Below are 20,013 nucleotides of genomic sequence, written 5' to 3'. Positions count from 1 at the left end.
AGGAAGGCCTTCTGGCTTCTGGCTTCAAGAGAGAAGACGAAAGAAGCCAACTCCACTTCAGGTTGCTAACGGGAGAAAAAGACTCTGGGAAGAACATGACATGGCAGGGGCCAGCAGTCTCTTTCAGAATGTCCCTATGCTCAGCTTCCTACATTAGAGACTTCAGGGAATTTCCCCCTGGGTGAGAACTTGGACTCTCTCTCTCCTCTCTCTCTCTCTCTCTCTCTCTCTCTCTCTCTCTCTCTCTCTCTCTCTCTCTCTCTCCTCCTCCTCCTCTCGGTTGAGTTATCTGGCTCCCGATGGGAAAGCTCCTTCACTGTGTTGCCTGATATGTATTCTACATATACTTTCTATTTGGATAAATGGGTTTCTTAGTTACCTACTATGTATGTTTATTATGAACTATAATTCTAGCCCCGTATCCTCTCTCAAAGGAGAGCAGAGTGGTCAGGCTTTTGGCCCCAACTGCCTGCTTTCCCCATTGGCAGGAATTCAAGTCTCCTTTGTAAAAGGGTGGGAGGAGAAGAGAAATATCTAGACACATCTATTGCCATACAACGTCACCCCCAGGCTACATGTTGTAGGACAATTCTCTCTCTATTTAGATCCCTATTTACTCGCACACTTCTCTCCTCCCCTCACGAATGCTTCTTCCTCCCAGATTTAGAGAGAAAAAATGCCCATGTTTTCTTCCCTATTGTGTCCACTTCTTTGATGCATAGGAGCTTCAGGAATGACTCAGAAAAGCTGTTCACAGAAGGTAGAACGAGAGTCATGACTGACATTGCTTACTGAAGGTGAAACGGAGGAGTACCTAAAGAGTTAGCCTCACATCCTACTCCTGTTAATTGCCTATCTATGGTACCTTCCCTACAGCGCCTGACATCCTATCAACTGGTGAGTCTCATCAGCAAACTCATTAGACTTGTGTCTAAAATAAGACTACATGGGCTGAATGAGGGCTACAAAGGCCCTCCAGTGAGAAAAATCTGGGTGCTATAATGCAAGCATGTTTTACATCTATTGATACTACTCTTGGGGGCTTTCCTCACTTACCTCCTTCTAGATCCTGGGCCTCCTTCTCTTCTCCCTCTATACTACTTCACTTGGTGATCTCATCAGCTCCCATGGATTTAATGACCATCTCTAGGCTGATGATGCTCAAATCTACCTTTCCCTCTCCAATCTCTTTGCTGACCTCTGGTCTCACATCTCTAACCGCTTCTCAGGCATCTCAACCTGGATGTCCAGTGGACATCTTCAACTTATTATGTCCCAAAATGAACTGGTTATTTTCCCTCTTACCAGCCCTCCCCACCCCCATTTCCTACCTTCTGTCTAAGGTATTACCATCCTCCCAGTCCCTTAGGCTCCCCATCTAAGAGCATCCTTGACACTTCACTCTCTCTCATATCCCAGGGCTGTTGCCAAAGCCTGTTGATTTCTGTCTGTCTGTCTGTCTGTCTGTCTCTCTCTCTCTCTCTCACACACACACACACACACACACACACACACACACACCTGCCCCACCCCCAACATCTCTTGTCAATTTTACCTCTGCGACATTTCTTCTTAATTTCACCACCTTCTGGATTTTGCCTTTGAAGCATCTCTCCAATAAGTCCCCTTCTCTCCTCTGACACTGCTCCCACCCTGGTGCTATCTCTCATCACTTCACTCTTAGAACTACTGAATTATCTCTTAATTCCAGTGCCTTCTGTCTGTTTGTTATTTTCTACACTTAGGCCTTCCACATCACGACTTTCCCCAACATGGTTTTGATATATTGTGGGTTGGCATAAGAAATTAAATGGGAATTTTGGGGGAGTTTTGCGGAAGCTGCTGACAACACACAAAGGCCAGGAGATGACACAGAAAAAGTTTAGAAACTCAGAAATGCATTAGATACATGTGTCGTATTGTATAATATCAACATATCTCATCTTTTAATACCACAATAATTCAGACTTATTCTCTGATATGAAGGGAGGGCCAAACATTTTACACCAATTTTCCAGATCTCAGGTACATGCATCCCTACCCCCTGTGATGTGGAAGACATAATTGGATTTATCCTGTACATAACTTGCTTTGTACATATTTCTTTGCGCATTTTCTGGATTGTAAGCTCCTTGTGGGCAGGGACTGTCTTTTGCCTCTTTTTGTATGTCTAAAGCCTGGCATGTTGTAGGCGTTGAATAAATGCTGTCCCTGCTCTTCTATTCACTAACTGAGTGGCCATGGGCCAGTCACTTATCCTCTCTGGGCCTCAGGTTTACTGAGCACATTGGGCCCTCCCAGAGTTAGCATGATGATCCTATGACATGGTACCCCCAGATAGAAGACCAAACCATGAAAGCTCATTATGGAAAGTCCTGTTTGCTTATCTTTACCTTTCATTTTTCAGTGTCACAACCTCTTCCTTTGCCTGATTCAGAAGGATTTTTGTCATTTCCAATTCATTTTCTGAGAGGCTGATTTTTCTCTTCAAGTTTTCTTCTAGCCTTTCTTTTGCAGCCACTTCTTCCTGTAAATGTTTGCACATTTGTTGACAAGCCAGCAAAGAGTCTTCCTTCTCTTTTAGCTCTCTAGCATGTCTAAAAAAGAATAGAAATATAGCCACCAACGTGCCCAGGCTGCTGCTTTCTGCTTCTGCTAAAGCTTCTCGGTAACAATGAGGTGGGCGCCGTAGTAGGGAGAGTCACACACAAGTGCCAGGGGAGCCACTAGGAGCTGGGCCATGGCCAGTCACATAGAGCACACACACACACAGTGTCACAGCAAAGCCAGACACAATGGAACACCCAGCGCCAAATCCACTTATTACAATACCATAAGTTAAAGAAGTATCAGGATGTGTACCGTGTTTCGAAAATTTTGCTTTCAAACTTCAGTTTCCTAAATTTTCTCTGATACTCATCAGCTTCATCTGATTTAACCCTAAGTAAGACAACAACAAAGATAAAAAAAAACAAAGTCCATTAAAATACATTTTGTCCAAGAAATCAAAAGTTCCACATTTGTTTTTGTCTCACCATTTGACATAGCCATAAAAAACAAGCCTTTTTTCTTAGTGTGATTGTTTATAGACATAGATATTTCCCACTTTCTTGAAAAGTAATTAAGGTTTTGTAATAATACCAAAAAATGAGCTTACGAAGAGATTATATTTTTTCCACTAGGGATATCAGTCAACAAATTCAGTGGCAATAATTATAGTTCAGAGACTTCTTCATAATTATTAAATAATTCTGATCACCTCCATTCTGAGGAATCTAAACAAGCAACTCTAACCAATTTCCTTCCTCCCCTTTTTTTCCTTTCTTAAAAATGTTCTTAGTGCTCTTCAATACCACTTGGCCCCTGGAAACTCTAGTGAGGTCTTTATTCAGATCACAGGCACAAAAGATTGTTTTATGGAGCGATAGTGACCTTTCTTCTGTAGGTTGTCCTGGATTTGGTATATCCACATAATTGTGTCATCAACATTAAAAAGCAGACAATAGTGTCAGGTGTAAGCCATCTAAATGAATTGTTTATTAATTAAACTACCACCACCAAGAGCCCCACCTTCAATGGAGTAGGCAGCCCAACAAGTTCACTGCTGAACGCTAGTGTTAGGCCAGGCATCCGCCCTTTTGTTCCCTGGACGTGAGTCTCATCACCAGAATGAATTGTTCATGTGTGAGGAGAAGAACCTGGAGGTTGTACAAATAACATTCTCATGGGCCATCAGTGCGCACTGTGGATTGTAAAGGGCTGATGAGGACCTTGAAGATCATCTCTTGTGTGATTAAATGAATGTCTTGTCTGAGCCCTGTGTGCGAGGCATCACCCTATAGGGAAGAGAATCCCATCTCATTGTGGTATCAAAGTGGGTGCCCACGTCGTGGGAGGCCTTCCCAAGCTAGAAAGACATAGTAACAAACTGTGGGTCTGTCAGGTGGGAGGCTTAATCTGGATTAGCTCAGAGCCTTTCACCAGCAGCTGAGTCATAAGGGGAATTGTTATTGTGCTACGATGGTAACTCATGAAGACTGTCTGCTACCCCAGAAGGATTGAGATCTGCATCCATACAAGGAGTCCCCACAATGAGGACTCTGAGATCTTCTGAAGCTTGGGTGTTTGCAATGCAATCATCTTGTTAAGAAAACAGAGATTTAGGTCAAAAAGCCCAATCTCTGAATATCACACAACTAACAATTTCTGTTTGAAATCAGAAAAAAAACAACAGCAAATAAGCACGGTAATCTCTTTGATTTGTTACATGTGCTGGCTTATTCAACAAATCAAACCCAGAGACAGACACACAAATACATACATTTTAAGATCTGGGGAAAGTGACAGTGATAGTAACTTTGTCCTATTTATTCTCATAATTTCCCGCTTCTTAAGCTGGTATTTTACTGGTTGTACGGATAAATTAATCCTAGCTGCAGCTGATCTCTTTGAATATTTTTCTTTTTACTTTCAGCAAAGACAATCATTCATGTGTTTTCAATTGCTCTGGCCAAGCCATCAGAAACAGCTCCTGCTGCTCTTAGCAAGGGAAGCAATGTGGAGGAAAGGCATGGAACAATTCCTTCTGAAAATCTAGGAAGAGTGAACAGAAATAGGTATGTGAGAGAGGAGTAAACAGAATAGCTGGAATATATTTTGAGGATAAAATAAAAAAAATTGTGGGGAAATGCAGCTGGCAAAAGCACTAGCAGTCACTGGCCGTCTTAGCCTCAAGCCTCCTTGACATATTCTAGGAACTTCTGGAGACGGGGTGCTGGGGGCAGCTCAGGACAATCCCCTGGCTCTTGCTAGATAAAACAGCAGGTAAAAGTAATGGGCTTTGGAGGAATAACTACAGTTATGTTGTCGGCTGCTACTCTGGTTTTTGCAAAATTCCAACAGCTTATAAGCAGTCAGACAAAATTTGAAAGTCAATAATGAGGCATTTGTCCAATTTATAAAAAGAGGTAACTAAACCTACTGTTTGGAAATTGAGAAGATGAGGCATGGCTGTGTCCTGAGAAAGCTCAATCTGCTGCTCAGAAGTCTCAATTTGGCCTCCACTACTTCAGCCAAGGGCCAGCTGAGCCAAGCTCACAGAAGAGTTTCCTTCCTAGCATTGCTCTCCCTGGTGCCTTCGCTAACCTGGGATTCCATCTCACAGACACTGGCTCATTGGTATTTTCTTTCCTAGTATGAAGCTAGGCCTGCTGATCTCTCAAGAACTTGTTGGCTATAAAACTTTGTGAAATATACTCATGGAATGTTTTCCAAGGTGTTTTTAAGAATTCAAAAGCAAAGACTTTCATTTTAGTTGAAGCAGACCTATGATAATAAAAAGGAAATGTTAATTTTATTTCAATAATTTCTCAAGCAGTTCAACCCAAGGATCATTCACTAAGTGCCCACCTGCCCTGGGCAAGGCTCTGGCCTAAGGGCCTAATGCTGATATGCCTGTTTACCAGCAAGTAACTATGACATGACACATGATTAAATGTAATGGGGCCAAAGGGACTCTGATGGTCCCTGTGCTGTAAACCATTTTTATCAATGACTCGGATGATAAAGGCCTAGTTGCTGATTGGATTTGTAGGTGAGACAAAGCTGGCAGAGCAAGCAAAGACTGGATGACAAGAGAAGGGACACAAAAAAATCGTGACTGGCAGCAAAGAGAACAGAATCCAGAAAATGATTTACACAATCACGGCTTTGTGAAGACGTGTGTGTTGTGACAAACGCAGTGACTGATCATGACTCCAGAGGAGCCAGGCAGAGGTGTTGTTATAGGTGCAGAGAGAAGTCAAAGCCAAGATCAGTAATTAACACGTTACTTGCCAGCTAATGGGGAGACAAGGAGTAGAAGAGCGATATGCTTGTTACATAGCAGCGTGGTTGGTGACTAGGGGAAGGACTAGTCCAGAAGCAGGAAGCACAGTTGTGAGTCTCTTAGAACAGTCCATGTGAACCAAGGAGGGAGCCTAGACTACACAGCTTCATGGGCTGGATGCAAGAGAGTTCAGAGGAAGAATCAGCAGGTCTCATTGGATGTGTGGGATAAAGGAGTCAAAGGTGGTCATTCACAACTATGACTTTGGTGGGCATGGATAGAGCAGTTATGGAGACAGTCAAAGATGGTGTGATCAGTTTGATGCCTGTTGGGGCTGAGGTGGTGGTGGTGGGCCATCTGGATAGAACACACAGTCAGCAAGAAAGGGCTCTGAGGAGAAGGTAGAATAGAGGTATCAACATGGGTTAAGGGGTTCCCTCCCCACATAAGGGAAAACTGAAGTCAGGTGGGTTCCAGAAATTGCCTGAAATCAGTGAGAGGGCTTGGAGAACACCCAGACTGAAGAGGCCAGCATAATCACACCTGTGAAACAGGGTCATATTGGATATTTCTATTACACTCCTCCTCACCTCTTCCTCCTCAACATGGTAATCAAATCAGTATCATAATTGCTTCTGGAAGAGTGGGTCAGTTGGCTACCCTATGACCAACTCATAATTGCTATGATTCTCCAGATCAAAGCTTCCCTAAATGTGTGGTTTCACCTTAAAAGAATATAAGCAAAGGGCCTCACTTTGGCATTTGCATTCCTAACATTTGGCACAGTGTCTGACACTTAGAAAATGCTTCATAGTTGCTTTCTCATTCATTCATTTGTTCATTCATTCATTCATTCACTCACTCACTCATTAGAGTTTGCTGTTCCTAAATCATGACTTGGATAAGTTTTAATGACTAAATCCCCAACTTCACTTTTCGATTACATTTGCTGAAAATTCTGGATGCTGATCTTTCAGAAGCAATCAGGGCAACCACAGGGAAACAGTAAAATCCTATTATTTATTAATAATTTGTGCTGATTTAGACTGGGCACTGGAATTGACCTTTGCTTTAACTAGGAAAAAAGGCTGGGCTACACAAATAAAGAAGTTAATCAGATAAGAGAACAAATTGTCTGGGATCTCCTTAGAAACACCCAATCATAAACAGTTAAGCCCATTACAAATGACGAGCCACCCACTCTAGGAGCTGCCCTTGTGAATGCCTGATATTTTGTTAAGTTAGTATATACAGTTTATCAAAAAGAACAAAAACTGCATTTTCTCAATAATCTTTTCCAGTTTGACTTTCACAGGCTTGGCCTACTCCCCAAATAAGCCCAATCAGTGGGGGATTTCAGTGTAGACTCTTCAGAGCAGGCAACAGAATAGCAGATAATCGTATTTCGGTGGCTCTGTAGTACAGCAAGAGTTCTTAACAGAATATGCTTTCAGGGAGCATACTGAAACCTCTCTTTTAAGATGATTTTCCTGGAAACCTTTGTAAAAAACAAAACCAGTAGGTATGCAGTTAACAAATAATTCATACTGACTCACTGTGATGCTGTGACAACATTGAAACCCACCACCCCAACACAGAAAGATGCAGGAACAACAGGTCCCACTAACCAGTGCAAATGTTCAGCAGCATCATGGATCGACACTTCAGAGGTAAAAAGGTCATTAGAGGCCATCATGCTCAGCCCCCTCTTTTTACAAATGAGGAAACTGAGCCACAGAGAAGGTTCTTGCTGACTCCAAGGCTAGCATCCTTACACTGTACCACACAGCTTCTGAACATCTTGGTGGCTACCAGTTCACCTTGCTTTTTTGCCCAAGATTCCTGTCCCTTCATGTTTGATCAGTTTGATTAGGAGGAGGGGGGGGGAGGACTGAATTTGGTATTTCATTGGCATAGGAAACTCCCAGGTGAGGAAATTCCATCTAGAAATGAAGATCAGTATCTTTCCTATAACAGGCAGTCTCAGAGAATTACGTAGGGTGGTGAGAGGTTAAATGATGTGTCCCCACTATACAGCCAGTAAGTAGAAGAGGCAAGTACAAGACCCAGATCTCCCAACTACTTTCTTTCTACTACCAAGCAGGAGAGCTGCACAGAGTTAAGCTCCACCATTCCCACCAAAAAGGGAAGAATGAACGAAAAGGTGAAGGCTAAAAATGTGAGGAACCTGCTGTCATCTATCTTCCAATGAAAACTTCAAATTTCTCCAAAGCAGTCAAGTAAAAGGAGTAAAGAAACCAACATCTTAAAGCCCTGTCATGTTGTTGACTGTGAAAGGTCAGAGAAATCAGGCACGTGGTCACCACATGTGACAAGCCTCCATTCGCCACAGGCAAGTTTTATGAGATAGCCAGGTCATTGGCTCCAAAGGACTAAAAGAACTGGCCCAGGAGGGAAAGGCATCACTCAGCCTGGAGTCACCCAGCCAGGCCAAAGGCAGACACACAGAACTCTCCACTTTTGAGTAACCTGCTCCCTGAAGCATCTGAAGAACCAGCCAGCCCAAATGAGCAGCCAAGGCTGGACTAGGTCAGCTTGGCTTCTACAGCTCAGTGCGGTCTCGTTACTAAGGGACCCATTCCATATCAATTCGGTTCATATGTCTATGTATTTAAGAGAAATTATTTTGCTAAAAATAATCTAGCTATACTTAAATATTTCTATAATTTGCCTTGAATTATTAAGTAATTTATTAGATGTAGTCTTCTTTTAGGTAACAATCTTATTTTCCTTACCAAAACAAATGTTTTGTTGCTAAGCATTCTAAATATTTGTAATTTGTTATGATCCTTTTCTCTGAATACAGGAACTGAAAATTACAGCTACCAAATATACCATAAAATAAACCTTGTCTGTCATCAAAGACTCTAGAAATCCTTGTCTAGCAGCAGAAAATTATGAATGTGCTGTAGGCATACTGAAAACTAGTTAAGATTGCCAAAATAAACCTGGAGTTCATAAAGAGTTGTAGGAGGGTTGTGTGGTGGGAAGGTTTTTTCCTACCCATCTTATTTGGTTTTAGATTTATATGTTTCTTACCAAAACAGAGAAGCAAACTTCCAAGGTAGAGCACAAGATTCAGAGTCAGGAAGATGTGAGCTTGAATTCTGATTCAAATACTCCCTAGCTGTGTGACCCTGGGCAAGTCCTTAACCTCTCTGTGCCTCAATGTTCTCATCTGTACGGTGGGGATAATATTAGCACCTACCTCCCAGGGCTATCATGAGGATCATATGAATTAATACGTAAAGCATTTTGCTAACTTTGAAGTGCCATGTAAATGCTAACTATTATTACTACTATTATTATTATGAAGACTCCTTGCACTTGGAAGTAATTTTAAGGAATAATTTAACCATGTGACCAGTTCTCTAAGGAAAGACCAGAAATAGAGTAGGATAGGTATCCAGGGATACAGACTATCCCATTAAGGAATTATCTTTGAGCAACTGGTTCAATATATAAGTGGAGAGGGAAAAAATTCTGCACTAGGAAGGGAGGTTCAAGTCCCAACTCTGACACGTCCTGGCTGTGTGACCCTAGACAAATCACTTCCCCTCCCAGGGCCCCTGGCATGTCTCTGAGCTGAGTGTGGAGCTGTTGGGGAACTGCAGAGGCAGAGGAGCTTTCTTCACCATGAGATTCCTAGAAGCAATGAAATGACAGGATTGGTCTCCCCAAAATGTGGAAAGTCCATTTCACATGTTTACAAGAGGTCCTGTGATCTCTTATTTGGATGGGAAAGGTTGCCCTTCCTCCATTGTCTGCAGGCAATTTCACTCGGGCAGCTGGAAGCCTTCCCAAAGCTGTCGGCATGCCCTGCCTGGTCTGGCCAGCTGTCCTCTGGTGGCACATTCTTTTACCCGGGGCGCTGGGTAACCGGGTCACTCTTAAAATGGGAAAGTACTTGCATGAGCATTTCTTTGTACTGGTCAGCTTCATCTGCTGCTTTCTGAAACTTCAATCCCAGGGCCTCTATTTGATTTTGTAAATCTGAAATGACAAAATAGATCCAGGGCACTTGGGTTTTCATCTTGTTGCCCAGAGTTTTCCATTTGCATCAAGAGAACTGTAGCGACCTTACAGTCTGCCCTCAGATCAATCAGGTCCTAGTTAAGGAATCTATTTTGTTCAGCCCTTCATTGCTTCTGGCCTGGATGATGGCTTTGGCTTCCCTGCCTCCCTCCTGCTTCTCCCCATTCTCTGGACACCTGTCAAACTGATGCTCCTAACACAAAGGTCTGGACTCACTGCAGGGGCTCCCTAGAAAGGCCTCTGAGTCAGCTCAGTGAACACTGGCCTCCCTCCCCCCACATTCCAGCCAGACTGGCTGACTTGCTCTTCCTCACGTAGGACATTCTGTTTGCTGGATCCTTGCCTTTGCAGAGGCAGGCCCCCAAGACACAAATGCACAAACTCACCTGCTCCTTTTGGAATTTCTAGCATCATTCAAGCTTTATCTCCAGCTCACCCCCCCATGTGAGGTCTATTGGGATCTCCCCTGTTGCCAGGACCCTCTCTAACCCCCAGAAATAGCATTTGTTAAGTACCTACTGTGTACCACACACTGTGCTAAGCATTTTATGGGTAGTATCTCATTTGATTCTCAGAGAAAGCCTGGGAGATCAATGCTGTTAGCATCTCCATTTGACAGTTGAGGAAACTGAGGCAGAGTTAAATACTTGTCCAGGGTGATACAGTTAGAGAGTATCTAAAGTCAGATTTGAACTAGGGTCATCCCGACTCTACATCCAGTGCTCTATCCACTGAGCCACCCAGCTGGCCTCCCAATACTTTGTATTTATGTGTACTTGTCCAAGTATATATACACTGGCCACTCCAGCCTTGCAGAGGGCAGGGACTGTTATACTTTGGTCCAACATGGTACCTGGCATAGAGATGTTTAACAGGCACACACTTATTGAATTAACGAGTGCAACCAGTTATTTGTCCACTTCTGTCCTCAGTCCCTAGACCCCAACTCAGGTACCAATGTTATCAGGCAGTCTGGCAGTCTGACTTGGGCATCCTGGCAGTGACAGGCATTCAAGATATTCATAGTGAGCTCCTACTATATCACCATCTCTTCCCATCAGAAATTACTACTGTTAAGAAATAATTTCATACCCTTTAGTATTTCACAGAAAGGCAAGGTTCTAAGGGGACTATAAAGATGAGCAGGGCATGGTTCCTGTCCCAAGAGACCTTGCTTGTGCAGAGATCACATGTATTGGTCTTTATATTTCATGAAAGGTGGTGGCCCTTGTGACTTGGCGATTTTGCCTTACTCCTTCTGAGGTCCCTCACAATGCTTGCTACACAGTCTTGTATACAGGAACTCAGTAAATATTCACTGGATTGTGAACAATAAATATTCAGAGCAGCCTCCCCGTTCCAGATTTTTTTTCCAGGATCATTACTGCTACATAAGTTACCAATCATTCAGAATGTTTGCTGTGTACAGAATACCTACAAGACACTACAATCAATCATGAAAGAAATGGGATGCTGGGTCCCTGCTGTCCAGTCTGCTGCAGGCAACCACACGTGCTCATGAAGAAGTGGTACAAAAGCAACATGTCAACAAAGGCCAATGAGTAGGGTCTACACCAGTCGTGTCCAAACAAGAAATACTTGGGAGGAAATGATGCAGTAAAAAATGTTTCAGAATGATTTTAACGCTTACTAACAATACCATGAACAGCTAGGAGATGCCATAGTGCAGAGCACTGGGCACAGAGTCAGGAAGACTCATTTTCCTGAGTTCAAATCCAGCCTCACACACTCACTAGCTGTGTGACCCTGGGCAAGTCGCTTCACCCTGTTGGCCTCAGTTTCCTCATCTGTAAAATGAACTGGAGAATAAAATGGCAAACCGCTCCAGTATCTTTGCCAAGAAAACCCCAACTGGAGTCACGGAGAGTTGAACACGACTCAAATGACTGAACAACAAGGAAAAACGAAGGCCAAAGATGGAGCTACTGTGCCAGTCAACAAGAGTTTAAAACCTCCTATGAATCAGACACTATGTAAAGAAGGCATCGAGGATACAAGGACAAGAATAAAATTGTTCCTCCCCACAAGGAGCTTACATTCTATCAGTAGGATCTCATGAACATATATAGGTACATAAACAGTACACACAAGAGAAAAAACGCAAGGCACTTTGCGAAGAGGGAGGGATCAGGAAAAGTTTCATGCAGAATGTGGGTGGTGCTGGAGCCAAGTTTTACAGGAAATAAGGGGTTCTAGGAGGCAAAGCAGAGAAAGGAGTGAATGCCAGGCATGGTGGGAACATGTCCACAGCATGGAGCGCTGTGTATGTGGGACAGCGATCAGGCCAGTTTGTCTGGAGCATCAAGAGGGGCAAAGGGGAGGAATGTCTGCTGAGCTGGGAAAAGGAGCCTGGGGCCAGGTGGTAGAGAGCTTGAAGTGCCACAAAAGGGAGTTGCGAAGTTTATGGAGTAGGGGAGGTAGGGGAAAATGACACAATCTGTCATTTAGGAAAATCACTTTGGAAGCTGTGTGGTGGATGGATTAAAGAGACAGGTGATGAGGACCTGAGCTGGGTTGGGGGTGGGGATGTTGTGACTGTGTCAGGAGACGGAAGGAGGAAGTAGGAGACATGCTGAGGATGTCTGGAAAAGGATTATCACCTGATTGGCTGTGTGGGGTGAGGGAAAATGGTGAGCTGAGGATGACATAAGGTTTGTGAACTTGGGTAACTGGAAGGTTGGTGATACCTTTGGCAGAAATAAAGAAGTTTGAAAGAGGGGATGGAGGGGGATAGAACACAGTAAATTCTGTTTTGGGCATGTCCAGTTTGAGATGCCAAAGGGATGTCCAGGTGATATCCCACAGGAAGCTGTACATGTACAACCAGAGCTCAAGTAAGAGACAGGTACGAGACATAAAAATCTGATAGTCCTCTGCAGAGAGAAGATAATTAATATCACAGGAGCTAATGAGGCAACTAAATGAAAGTCATAGGGAGAAAAAAGAAGGATGCCCAGGATAGGGTCTTGGGGGATACTATCCCCACAGTTAGGAGCTATGATATCTATCACAGATGAAGGAGATCCAAGAAGGAGTAATCAGAGACATAGGAGGAAAAAGAACAGCCGTTTTATTACAAAGCAGAGGGAAGAAAGAGACCATAGAACATGTAAAACAAAAGGGTAGACAACAGTGTCAAATACAATAGAAAGATCAAAAAGAAGTTTGAGAAAAGCCCATCAGATTTGATCATTGAAAAGTCACTGCTAGCGTTGTATGAGATATCCTCTAGGGTCTTTTCCGGCTCTAAACAGTCTGATGCCAGGTTGTGGACTGCCTGGAAATTCAGGCCATGGTATTTTATATTTTTTAAATAGCTAAAGCATTTGGTGATCTCAGAATTAATATTATTTCAAACAAAATAGTGAAATGACTATGTCCTAAAGCTCCAACTGCCCATTCCTTCATCTCGCTAAGTTCCTCTGTGCTCTCTAAATTACAACAGATGTAGGTCCCATCACTGAAGAATAAAAGCTTGTGGACTATCTGGCTTACCCCTACCCTATGCCTGGATGGGGAGGGAAAGATGAGAGGGGGCAGAGGTAACTAAGTATTTTAGTTTAAAAGGAAGAAAGGGATCATGAAAAGATGGAATCTGGAGCAAGAGTACATGGAAATTATAATAATGTCAACAAAGGAACCAATGTAAGTAACAGAAGAGTTGACACAAGGACTTTGGAATATTTGCCATAGATAAATCCTAATGGGAAAATGTGCTAGTGGAGGGACGGTCCTAGCCTTTCACTGTGTTGTATTCTTTGGTTCTATTTTCCCATCAGGGAGATAGCATTGTAGTTATAAAATCAGGCGGTGTTGCCTCTTGCAAACAGGTACATATTAACAGTTATGTATTCTCATAATAACGCAATGAGCTCCCCTGGTCCAGTCTTTTCTCTTAAATAAAGGCACGTGGGCAGGCTATACATAGAAGATTAAACCACCTGCACAAGGCAGCTCCTTCAGTTTGGCTGTTAGGAATCCTTAAGCAAGTATATTGTTCCAGGGTGTCCTTCTCCAACGTTAAACAAATTCAACTTTAATTTCCCATCATTCAGCATGACACTGGATTATGAGGCAAATGGCCCTGAATGCCTACAGAAAGAAAGGAAACGTTGGCTTTAAACACCAAGCAGATGCAAGGCGGAACACATGGAAACAATCCAAAACTTACAACAGCAAATTCTGCTACACTGTGACTGCTTTCTTTGCAGATATTAAATAAGAAGCAAATGATTTAAAATGAAATAGACAAAAAAGAGCTCTTAGCCTCTCTTCACACACAAACAGCTGTGAGCTGGAGAGCATTTCATCATCATCTGATTTTTGGTAATTAGTCATTTAAAAGAATCTTGTGATTCTGAACGGTTTCTAGAAACTTCAAATACAAAAGGTACTCATCTGGGGAATTATTTTAAAGACAAATGTAAAACTTCACTTTCACTTTGGGGGAAGATATACTTGAGGAAATGCATAATAACAACTTGTAAGGTGAGAGAGGAATGTAAGCTGCAAACTTCCTGGGTAAAGAAAAAACCAAAAAAGAAACTGAAAATCTGCAATATATAGAAGAGAGTAATTCCAGATTCAATAAGTGTCATTGCAGGTTTGGAGGAAATGTTAAAAAAAAAAGTGCAGGCAGAGAAGAAAAGAAAGCTTTAAAATTTGTATAAACTATGAGAAATAAACAGATATGATCATAACAGAAATAAAGAAAGCAAAAAAAGGTGAAAATTTTCATTGTGAGATTAAAGGGCAGTTAAGTGGACTAAGCCCCTGGTCAGAAAGATCCTACAGAGCTCCCTGGTCCCACTGCTTGCAGAGTGGGGTGCCATTTGGAAGCCCATTACCAGTACTGGTAGTTCTAGGGCTGAGAGGACCAATTTTTACCATCTGTGATCATGAGGGAGCAGAGGCCTTACCTGTGTAAGGACCAGAGAACAGCCCAATGGTGACCAGAACTCTCCCTGGATCAGGCCACCTTGGAAGCACCGAAAACCTACAGGGCCCAATAGCCACAGAGGCTCAGGCTTCTTCTTATCCCTTCCCACAGGTGAGCAGAACCCAACTCTAACAAAGTCCAAAGTCAAGAAATAAGCTGGAAAAATGAGCAAACAATCCCCTCAACCGCCCCCCCCCAACACCTGATGACAAAAAGCTTCTAGAGAGACAGAGAAGCTCAAGAAACAAACTTAGAAGAAGATAATAGTTGAAAACATTTACAAGCAATGCCTCAAAGAAAAATGCATATGGGACACAAGCCCCCACAAGAATTCTTAGAAGAACTAAAGAAAGATATATTTTAAAAAGAGCAAAAAAAACCCCTATTTTAATAATCAAAGAAGAGATGTAGAGAAAAAATGTGGGGGAGATGAGAGCAATTTGAGAAATTGCAAAAAGTATTAATAGTTTGGTAAAAGAGATACAAACATTCACTGAAGAAAACAACTCCATAAGAATTAGAATTGATCAAGGGGAGGTTACTGACTCCATGAGACATTAAGAAACAATTAACCAAGTTAAAAGATTGAAAAAACAGAAATATGAAATATCTCATCAGAAAAACAATTGATTTGGAAAATAGATCAAGGAGAAGTAATTTAAGAATCGTTGGACTCTCTGAAACCCATGATCAAAAAAAGAGTCTAATGTCATATTTCAAGAAATTATAAAGGAAAACTGCCCAGTTACCATAGAACCAGAGGGCAAAGTAGAAATTGGAAGAATTCACCAATAATCTACTGAAAGAGATCCCAAAACGAAAACTGCCAGGAATATTCTAGCCAAATTCCAGAGCTCCCCGGTCAAGGAGAAAATATTGCAAGCAGCCAGAAGGGAATAATTCAAATACTATGGAGCCATAGCCAGAGTAGCAATAATCAAAAAAGTTTAAGAACAGGGATTCTAATCAAATCTGACTATTAGAGAAGTGAGGCTCCCCTGGAATTGAACTTGTATGTGCCTCATTTAATGAGATTCATTTAAATTCAAAGAGAGAAGTTGACTATCTTGGCCTCATCATGACCCACTTATCTACCATAATATTATTAGACCAGGAGTTTCACTATTTGAAACTTTTTTTTGGCTTTGTAATTGTATGTAACGAATTCTCTGGACAGCTTGCCTAACATACAAGAATGAACATTCAAAGGAGGAGGAAACCTTTTCAGTTGTAATAAAAGGCTGATAATGGAAGGAGGCATTTGATGAGCATTCAACAATCTCAATCACAGATTAAGGTACTTTCACAAACTTATTTTACAGAGCTCTGATGCTAATACAGACATTCATAATTCTTTTCATTTTAGGGAATCTATCTTGAAGGTCTGATTCACATCTCTGCTGAAACAAGTGTTTTTGGAGATTCACTTAACATTTTCTGCATAGTGTCAGGGGAGACTGGAAACAAAAAATGAGAATTTCACATGTAGGCGTACATAACCAGGAAGTTATGGGAGAGTGAGTAGAGTTCAATCATGGAAAGGAGATGTCTGGGAAATCTCTCTCTCTCTGTCTCTCTCTCTCTCTCTCTCTCTCTCTCTCTGTCTCTCTCTTTCTCTCTCTGTCTCTGTCTCTCTGTCTGTCTGTCTGTCTCTCTCTCTCTCTCTTTGTATTAAATGTCTATGTCATTTCATGACCATTGTGATTAAAATTTTGCTTCAGAGATTTTTGTTATAAAATAATTTTAAACGCCATGGGTTGGTTTTTTTTTCTTCATCATAATGCTGTTAACCTAACCGAACTTAACAATGTAATCACACAAAATACAAAAGAAATTACATGATCTAACATTATGGGTAAGACAAGGAGTCAGGGGATCTGAATTATATTTTCAGATCTATCACTGATTTTCTGTGACCCTGGATAAACCATTTTAACCACTTTTTGCCTCATTTTCTCCATGAGTAAAATAATAATGATAACTGTCCATCTCACAGGAATGATATGCCCTGACTGATTCTGGTGCTATTCAGAATACTTCAGACTAGTGTTTTATTCAGTGAGGGAAGGAAACTATTTTTCTTTAAGACATACTGGGAGTTTTCAGGATAAAAAGATGATAACAATGAGAGAGCAGCGGGGGCAGAGCAGAGGGGAGAAAGGACCAGAAAAAACAAGGTTGGTGATTTTTTACAGCAAGTAGAGAGAAAAATACTTAGCATCTTATGGAGAAGGTAAATAAATGCCCAAGGTGAAGTCTGAGAGAAGGAAAACTTGGCTGTACAAATACTTACCCTAACCCTAATGGAGCTTTCTTCCCATAGCCAAGAAAACCTAGGCTTTGTTTTATCCCGGTGGGTGTGGCAAGTCCTGGTGTCGGCAGCAATGGTTGTGGGTCAAAGGTCACGTAGTGCAGAGAAAGTTTGCTCTTTATCACTCCAGGGCAGACTCTAAACATGGGGTCCATGATTTTTTGAAAATAGTATTTTGATAATTATATTTAGATGTAATTTCCTCCATATCTCTACATATCTTATGCATTTTGAAACATGTTTAAGAGAAGGGATCGACATAGGCTTCACCACACTGAGTGTCCAAGGGGACCATGACACACACCAAAAAGGCTACACACACACACACACACACACACACACACACATTCTCCTATACAGACATGCTAATGTGCCAAATGCACTTAGAAAGCCCTTCATCCTTATCTGTACCTACAGGCATCTTCCCACCAGCTTGCTAATGTTGCTCATAGCTAAAAACCGACTTGGGAGTTCAGTTGATGGAGTCACCCCAGCAATCCAAGTCAGGAGGTATTAATGTGCTGACAAGGTATTAACACACCTGGTGATAACTTTGTAAGGCATGACTAGCTCTGTGATGGAATCAGAGATTGGCCCTGCTCCTTTTATAAATCCAGCCCCGGTGTCTCCACTGAGCTCTAGTCCGGCAGTGCCCACTGCCTAGTAGAGACATCTCCAACTCAGCGAGTCCAAAACAGAATTCACGACCTTCCCTCTTCTAAACATGTTTCCCTTTTACTCCCCAGGGCAACACTGGCCTTCCAGACACACAGGCCTGGATCACTGGTATCATGCATGACCCTTCACGCTCCCTTACCTTCACATTGAATCAGCTGCCAATTTTGTTATTTCTCCCGACACAGCAAGTACCCATTTTCTCTGTTTAGACAGCCACCACCTTAATTTAGGCCCTCTTCACCTCTCACCTCCTAATTGGTCTGCCCACCTTAAGTCTCTGCGCCCTTGCAATCATCCTCCACATAGGTGCCAAAGGGATTTTATTTAAGCACAGATTCTGGCTATGTCCCTCTGCTGTTAAAGAAATTCCCAGTGGCTCCCTTTTGTTTCTAGGATCAAATATAAACATCTCTGACTTTTAAAGCTCTCCATAATCTGGCCTACCTTTGAAGGCTTATCATTCATTGCTTCCCTTCCTGGACTCTAAAGTCCTGTCAGACTGGCCTCTCTGTTTCTCCAACACATGCCTGGCCATCTTCCAAGCCTTGAATGCCCTCCCTCCTTCCCCTGGGCCTCACAGAATCCCTCTCTCTCTGCAAGACACAGCTCAAGATACAACCTCTTCCCCCTCTCCCCACAACTGTCTTATAACTGGCTACATTTTATTTATTTGCATTTATCTTATTTGTTCTGTATCTACTTACACATGTACACATTGTTTCCCTAAAAACCGGGCAGCTATTGTTTCTTTCTGTGGGTGTTTGTATCTCTAGCACGAAGTGCAGTTGCTGACACACAGTAGATGCTTAACAATTGATTAACCATCTGTACTGGAGTGTCAGTGGGGCATGTCATATGGACTAGTTAAGGCTGGGGGGAATCAGGACAAGACTGAGAGGGATTTGGAGCAGGACAGATTGGTACTGGCTTGAGGAAGGGGGCTGTCAGGGTTCAGTGGGGAGAGGGCCAGCTCTTCCACTCCTCCAAGTTTTTATTATTTCCATTAAAAAAATTGCATGATTGCTCCTGGGATCCCTTCTGACATTTTTCTTTCTTTCTTTTTTTTAAGCAGTATGCTTCCCACTCCCCACCCTGAAATGAGAGGTCAGCTTATCCTTGGAAAACCAACATTTACTGAACATGCCAAAACATGAACAAAGTACATGTTTACCTAGTTGTGAATGTAACTGAACTTGAAAAGTTTTTTTTAACCATATACATGTCCTAAAACTCATATATTTTATGTCTATCACATTAATTCCTACACTGAAGCTTCCTTTGAAGATCATCCACAAATACCATGAAAGTCTGAATGACTGAGGACTGGACAAAAGAAAATCTGTCTGAGGGAAGCGGAAGGCATGCTCCCGAAGTAAAATGAGAGGAACCAAACATGCCCAAATAAAGACCTATGCAGGCTATGTACAAAATAAAGGCCAGGTGATGAAAATGGAGGATGAGAGCAATGGTGGCAGGGCCAGGGTGGGGGCAGCCAACAGAAAGATCTCATTCACAAATCTGGCTCAATTGGTTTCTAGCTGATACAGGTCAGTTGAGAACCACAATGGGTGTTTGGTTCACAACCTGAAATTCCCAGGGGAGAAGCCGGCCTGGGTGTTGGGCTCATTTGCCACGGCACTCTGATTATTTTCCCCTGCAGCAGCCAGGCTGTGGGGAGCCCCTGAATGAGTCATAACTGATCCCTGATTCTAGCACCCCATTGTGAAAGCAGATAGACTGCTGTGGCCGCTAGCATTCTTCAACCAAAGATAAGGAGATCAGCCTAAAAGGGAGAGGAAATAATAGAGGAGAGTAATTATGGGGGAGGCTCCTGGAGAGAGCAAGCACATAGGTCTACTTACGTGTTCTCCCCTCTGAGCCTAGGGAATGACTGACTGGTTCTTGTTGACATTCTCATTTGTTTCATTCAAAGTATAAGTGTGTGGTTTAGAAATGGTCTCCCCCGGAAACGCATGATAAAATGGTATATAGAACAGTTCCTTACATTCCTGCAGCATGTTAACATGTCCTCAAAGGGCTGGGGGGATGGCGGGATTACCATTTCTATTCTTTTTTTTAATTTAATTTAATTTATTTAATATATTTAGTTTTCAGCAGTGATTTTCACAAGAGTTTGAATTGCAAATTTTCTCCCCATTTCTACCCTCCCGCCCACTCCAA

General features: G+C 42.3%; 1 protein-coding gene across 1 annotated transcript in view; it reads right to left on the bottom strand.

The window, feature by feature from the left end:
* LEKR1 (leucine, glutamate and lysine rich 1) overlaps positions 1-20,013 on the bottom strand; it is a 174,723-nt gene that overhangs the window by 33,883 nt on the left and 120,827 nt on the right. The window contains exons 7-9 of the mRNA XM_036753736.1: positions 9,760-9,841; positions 2,863-2,940; positions 2,394-2,597 (exon numbers count right to left, since the gene is read on the bottom strand). Of these exons, the coding sequence (XP_036609631.1) occupies positions 2,394-2,597; positions 2,863-2,940; positions 9,760-9,841 (364 nt within the window). The remainder of the gene's footprint in view (positions 1-2,393; positions 2,598-2,862; positions 2,941-9,759; positions 9,842-20,013) is intronic.

Source organism: Trichosurus vulpecula, chromosome 4 (assembly GCF_011100635.1).
Source record: "Trichosurus vulpecula isolate mTriVul1 chromosome 4, mTriVul1.pri, whole genome shotgun sequence".
NCBI classification, from domain to species: Eukaryota; Metazoa; Chordata; class Mammalia; order Diprotodontia; family Phalangeridae; genus Trichosurus; species Trichosurus vulpecula.
The sequence above is the reverse complement of the archived record's forward strand: the minus strand, read 5'-3'. Positions and strand labels throughout refer to the sequence as shown.